This window comes from Musca vetustissima, unplaced genomic scaffold (assembly GCF_032173495.1).
Source record: "Musca vetustissima isolate MV318-11 ecotype Yass unplaced genomic scaffold, APGP_CSIRO_Mvet_v1 utg63010, whole genome shotgun sequence".
Classification (NCBI taxonomy): domain Eukaryota; kingdom Metazoa; phylum Arthropoda; class Insecta; order Diptera; family Muscidae; genus Musca; species Musca vetustissima.
Genome location: NW_026876773.1, coordinates 14,372 through 20,603, shown reverse-complemented (window position 1 = coordinate 20,603; position 6,232 = coordinate 14,372). Strand labels below are relative to the sequence as shown.

At 36.2% G+C, this 6,232-nt stretch overlaps 1 protein-coding gene across 1 annotated transcript; it reads right to left on the bottom strand.

Moving 5' to 3' along the window:
- Positions 1–162: 162 nt before the first annotated feature.
- Positions 163–5,876, bottom strand: LOC133321322 (mucin-4-like). The gene is made up of 3 exons (XM_061530415.1): positions 5,847–5,876; positions 557–1,457; positions 163–305 (listed from the first exon to the last, which is right to left on the bottom strand). Exons 1-3 carry the CDS (start codon positions 5,874–5,876, stop codon positions 163–165), a joined length of 1,074 nt encoding a protein of 357 aa, XP_061386399.1.
- Positions 5,877–6,232: the final 356 nt, after the last annotated feature.

Here is a 6,232-nt window from a genome sequence, read left to right as displayed (position 1 = left end):
GTTTGTTTTTTTATCCTGTTTACTAAACAATTTAGTTTAAACCATTCCTATCTTAACTAAAAATATTTAAATTGAATTCCAATGAAAAACAAATAACAACAATAAATAACCCAGATTCCTTAACAAAAAATAGAGTAAATTCTGGTCATCCATTTAAGACTCTTAGGAATTTTCGTGGGGCCAGACATATTTATGACCAGCACCACAAGATTGGTTGCTGGCTGGATGCTTGCCCGCTGTTGGTTCGCTCATGGGGCCGGATCGTGTCGTTAGTGACCACAATAACCGCATAACCTCATGACTCACTAAAAATAGTCATATAAAGCGCAAACTAAGAGGGCTTCAACAAAAAAGATCGCTACAAATATGGCTTAAAAATAAACAAACAAACAAACATTTCAAACGAACAGAAAAAAAAATAACTGCAATGGTAATAATGGATATGCTATGCTGTGCCTTCTTAGTACAGCCGTATAAATTAACACTACACTACAACAAACACCAACAACTACAACAAAAAAATAAATAAACCAACAATAAGAAATGACAAACTCACGTTTTTGGTGTCTGCTGATTGTGCCGAGTTTAGGACCATAGTCATCCGCTGAAGAAGTGATTTTCGATGATTGTCGTCGGCCATCAAAGTGAGCCGTTGTCGAAGATGATTGCAGCCTATTGTTGCTGTTTGATGTCGTTCTAAAGCGTTGATATCTTGTCGAGGGACTCTCTGAGGAACTGTTGATGGTACCTTCAGTGGTGACGGCGGCCCCTAGTCCAAATGTTCGTCGTTTCGTAGAAAATTGATTTTTATGCTGAATTGTTTCCCCATGTTCCCCATTGCGGACGACGACCACAACATCTGATGAACGATCATTGCGACTGTTGCTATGAAAACTACGATGTTGTCGTATGCCGCCACTACTACTATCATCATCATTATTGTTGCTATTCGATTTAGGGGTGGTCGCATCCACATGCCTAACAAGCCGTGTCGAAGCCAATGTTGTTGTTGGCGCTTCACCTAAAATTGCTGGTGGCTTAGAGGTGGTAATTTTCGTGGATGTTGCCGCGTGCTGCCTTGCCTGTGGCAGTCGTCTTTGTCGTTGGGCCATCTTTGCCGACGTTGCAGGCGACGATGTTGTTGTTGTGGTGGTAGTGCTGGTGGTGGGGGCGGCCGCTGATATACTACTCACGGTGGTGGTGGTGCCAAGACGACGTCTCAATTGTGGGGGCCTTGGTAATGATGGTGGCACTGGTGTTGTTGTTCGTACGAAAGAAAATCTAGTTCGCCCAGCGAATTGATTGCGCCTTGCAGACGATGATGATGGTGTTGAGGATGTTACTTCCACGACCGATGCTGTTGTCGTGGCTAAGGAGGTTGTTGCCAACATTAACAACAGCGACACCATTAAAAGTGGAAGTAGTTTTTGGAACAAGTTTAAGGCCAACGACTTCATCTGAAATTAGAAAGGGTGGAGAAGACACAGACAAAAACAAAATTAGAGATGGAACATTAAATTATGAATTTTCACGAACAAAAATAATGTGAAAAAAAACATTTGACTGAAAAAACTATAAATTATATAATGCATTTTATTAAGTCATGCACTTTTCCGTGATAATACCAATTTATTGTTGTTGTAGTTTTTGTTTTTATTGGCAATTTTTTGTGTGTTTCTGGTTAGCTAACGGTTATGGCTTGGTTGGTTAAGCTATTTGCTGACGTAGCTGTGGCTTCTTTTTTCTATGCCATCATCTAAGCCTGAATGTTTGTTTTTGTGTGCAAATGTGCATCCAGCGTTAGCCAAAAACGGAACAGTGGTATTGGGTTTGGTTTATTCTAAAAAAGGTTTTTTTTTTTTTTAACAGAATAATGACAGTTGCTAGAGGTTTCGTGCTCCACAATTTGTCTTAATTTTTTTCCTATAAAAAATTCAGTACCCAGACTAATAAATAGACTTAGACTAGAAATGTTTCTGTAAAAAAAGAAAATAGTTCATGCAGGACTGAAAATTTCTCAGTAGAAAAAATAATTTGTACATAACTACGGATTTTCTGTATAAATAAATTCAAACCACACAGGAAGAACGAGCTTTCTATATCAAATAAAATAAAGCATACTTTAAGGACATGTCACTAAAAATTATCATTAAAATTGTTTTTGAAAAAAAAAAATTAATATGTCTGAGAATTTTTTCTTTTAATTGAGGCTATGTCACAAATATAGTCACATCAAGATACTAAAATATAGTAATTTACCTATAAATACCAATAAAATTAGGGGTATTATTTTATGGGAAGTATATCGGATTCTTGACCGATATGTATGAAAGATGTCGCAAAAAATAAAAATATGAAATTTAACTCAGAGAAAAAAAAATTTTCTGAAATTCTCACTCAAAATTCCGGTAGCGTTATATAGGGCCTATGGGAAGATTTTCTAACCAAAGAAACCCACAATTATAAAATTATAGAACGTGGTTCTGCGCTTTTTAATAGGAAGATTTGTTACCCAATTAGAAAAAAAATTTTTTTCAAAAAATTCACTCTTTTGCGGATCTTTAAAAATTATTTGTAAAAAAATACTCTGCCGTGGATCTTTAAAAATCTACGTTTCTGCAGATATTAAAAAAATAATATTGAAATAAAAACCAATCATATACATGTTTAAAAAACATATTCTTCAAAAAATCACGCAAGTGTGGATCCTTAAAACATATATTTTAAAAACAACCAAGCTTCTGTTTATCCGTGAGAAAATATATTTTTAAATCCATGGTTCTGTGGTTCTTGATATTTTATATTTATTATGATCATTTATATTTATACCCTACACAACTATGTTGTCAGGGTATAATAGCTTTGTGCAGCCCCAAATGTTTGTAACGCCGCGAAATATTAGTCCTAGACCCACCTTTAAGTATACCGATCGTCATATCTCGACTAGCTGAGTCGATCTAGACATGTGTGTCCGTCCGTCCGTCTGTCCATTATAATTTGTAAACACGATACAGGCCACAGTTATGGACCAAACTTCACGAAATTTTGCATGTAGGATGGGTTCTGGCCAATGAAGACCCCTATTGTTTTTGGAAAAGATCGGTTAATATTTAGGGGATGAAATGGACCAAAAACATTATTTTTGTCGGGTTTTCTGGTCGCTCCAGAGGCCGCAATCATGGCCCAAACACCGCGAATTTTTGCATGGAGAAGGGGATCGGGCCAGAGAATAAGCATGCATGTTTTGATAAAGATTGGTCAATATTTAGCGGGTCAAATGGACCCTGACTTTTGTGTGAAAAATGACAAAATTTGTATTCTATGGCATATATATTTACTCCTGGAGGATGTAGACCCCAGGAGTTGATAGCATATCCAAGAGGAGTGGTTTTCCTTTAAATTGATACCAAATATAGTGACGCATCTACTCAGATGTGGGAGTTACAGTCAAATATTTACAGGTGCTTACGTATTCAGATATTATCTAGTAACCCATTACCACATTAGAGGGAGAAATATCGCGCTGATGGCTTTGAAATTTTTCATGAAGTTCCAGTTATGGTCAAGAACAACGCCTACAATTTTCGGTGATGATCAGATTAAAATTTTGGGATGAAATGGACCGAAAACATAATTTTTTGTGTGTTTTCGATCCGAAAATCTCAACACAACCTACCGTGAAGGTAATCTGGACAAGTAAATAGAAGGATTGTACTGAATATTCGAAAAAAGTAAGGAAGAGGTGTTGTTAACCTCTAATCGGACAAGAGGGGGCAAATATCACGAAATATTACTCAGACTCGGAATAAACATCCTCAGAAAGTTAGAGTTCGTGGTAGTTGTGTAGGGTATCGCATGGTCGGCCCCGTCCGACTATACTGCTCCGCTCACTGGTTTTAAATTAATGTTTTTGTGAATCCTAGAAAAAAATATGTTTTTGTAATAATCCACTTTTGTGTGGATCCTTCAAACATTTTATACCCTACACAACTATGTTGTCACGGTATTATAGCTTTTTGCAGCCCCAAGAGTTTGTATGCCGCAAAATATTGGTCCTAGACCCACCTTAAGTATATCGATCGTCATATCTCGACTAACTGAGTCGATCTAGACATGTGTGTCCGTCCGTTCGTATGTCCATTATAATTTGTAAACACGATATAGGTCACGGTTATGGACCAAATGAAGGCCCCTATTGTTTTTGGTAAATATCGGTTAATATATAGGGGATGAAATGGACCAAATACTAAATTTTTGTCGGATTTTCTGGTGTAGAGGCCGGAATTATGAAGGGAATCGGGCCAAAGAATAAGCATGCCTGTTTCGATAAAGATCGGTCAATATCTAGCGGGTCAAATGGACCCAGACTTTTGTGTGAAAAATTACAAAATTTTTATTCTATAGCGTATATATTTACTCCTGAAAGACATAGTCCCGAGATGTTGATAGTATATCCAAGAGGAGTGGTTGGCCTTTAAATTGATACCAATTACGCTTACGTATTCAAATATTATTTAATAACCCTTTACCACAATAGAGGGCGGAAATATACCGCTGATTGTTTTGAAATGTTCCACGAGGTTTCAGTTATGGTCAAGGACAACACCTATAATTTTCGGTGATGATCAGATAATAATTTTGGGATGAAGTGGACCGAAAACTTATTTTGTGTGTATGTGTTTTTTTTTGAGTCGATCTATAGGCTACAATTATAAGCCGAACATCACAACACAACCCACGGTGAAGGGAATAGGGACAAATAAGGACTGTAATATTCGGAAAATATGTCAGTGTAAGGAAGACGTGGTCTTCACCTCTAATCGGTGAGGATGGTGCAACTATCACGAAATATTGTCCAGGCTTGGAGTATACATCCGCAGAAAGTTCGAATTCCGTGGTATTTGTGTAGGGTATCGTATGGTCGGCCCCGTCCGACTATACTGCTCCGCTCACAGTTTTTTTTATTAAATTCAAACTTCCGTGGACCCTTGAAAAATATATATTTTAAAATCCAAGCTTCAGTAGAGGTTTCAAAAAATATATTTTTAAAAAATGAATACTTGAAATATATTTTTAGAAAGTAAACGTCAACGCTTCAGTAGACCCTTTAAAAATATATACTTCATAATCCTTGAAATATATTCTAAAAAATTCCACGTTTTAGTTTATCGTTTAAAAATATTATTTACAACTCCACGCTATTTCTGAATCCTTTAAAAATATTATTACAACATCCATACATCCATATCCATGCTTCTGTGGTCATTTAAAAAAGTAACTTTAAAAAATTTCCGCTTCTGTGAAGGCTTAAAAAATATTTTTTAAAACAAACTGCAGTTCCTTGTGAAAACACACTTTAAAAAAATCCACTCTTCTCTTTAAAAAATATTCTTCAATAAACTACGAGTCCATGGGTCATTGATTTTTTAAATCTATAAAAAATCTACGCTTAAAATAGTCCTTGAAAGAATTTCATTTTAAAAATCCACCCTTATAATGGTACTTAAAAAGATATTCGTCTAAAAATCCACTCTTCGAGCTGTGATAATTCCTTAAAAATTCACTATTGGAAATCCCCCATAGCCACTCACAACCACTGTTTGCTGTAACTGTAAATAACAAAAAAAAAAAAAAATGTACCAATTGATGGTTAGTTGCTGTTAGTACAGGTGCTAGATATACTAGCTGGGGTTCATTTTGGTTGCTCGTGCCGCTCTGTCTGCCATCGGACAGACAGCTAGATGGACAGACACGACATACACGTTGATGGTAATTAGTTGCAACGATGAGCAAGCTATGCTATCATCATCGCTGACTGCATGGCTAGCTAACTTGACTCTACTAACCATTTTAAATAGCTGATGAGTTGTTGCCATTACGTTTAAGCTTGTTTTCAATTATTGTTGTTTTTGCTTGCTGTTGATGATTTGTTGTTGTTGTTGTTATGTTTACATTTGTGGTGTCGTTTTATTTTTGTTGTTGTGTGGAGATAATCGATGTTACGTCGTTCGTACATCCATAATTGTTTGATTGGGGAGAAGCAGCAGCACGTGCTGGCTTCTTACATTGTTGTAGGTGGTGGGGTTGTTGTCTTTTTTTACAATCGGAGGGGTTTTGGGTATAAATTTGCAAATTTGGTTGGTAACTTATATTAATTTATAAAAATATATACATATGTAATTATCTTGATAAGCTGATTTTTAAAAGAACATTTTCAGGGAAATCTCGTACT

Bases quoted from the DNA above. Each gene is read 5' to 3' on its own strand.
- LOC133321322 (XM_061530415.1), bottom strand. From the start codon at position 5,876: ATGGCAACAACTCATCAGCTATTTAAAATG. The intron at 1,458-5,846 runs GTTAGTAGAGTC...TTCTAATTTCAG, and splicing joins CTCATCAGCTATTTAAAATG to ATGAAGTCGTTGGCCTTAAA. The intron at 306-556 runs GTGAGTTTGTCA...GACTATTTTTAG, and splicing joins AATCAGCAGACACCAAAAAC to TGAGTCATGAGGTTATGCGG.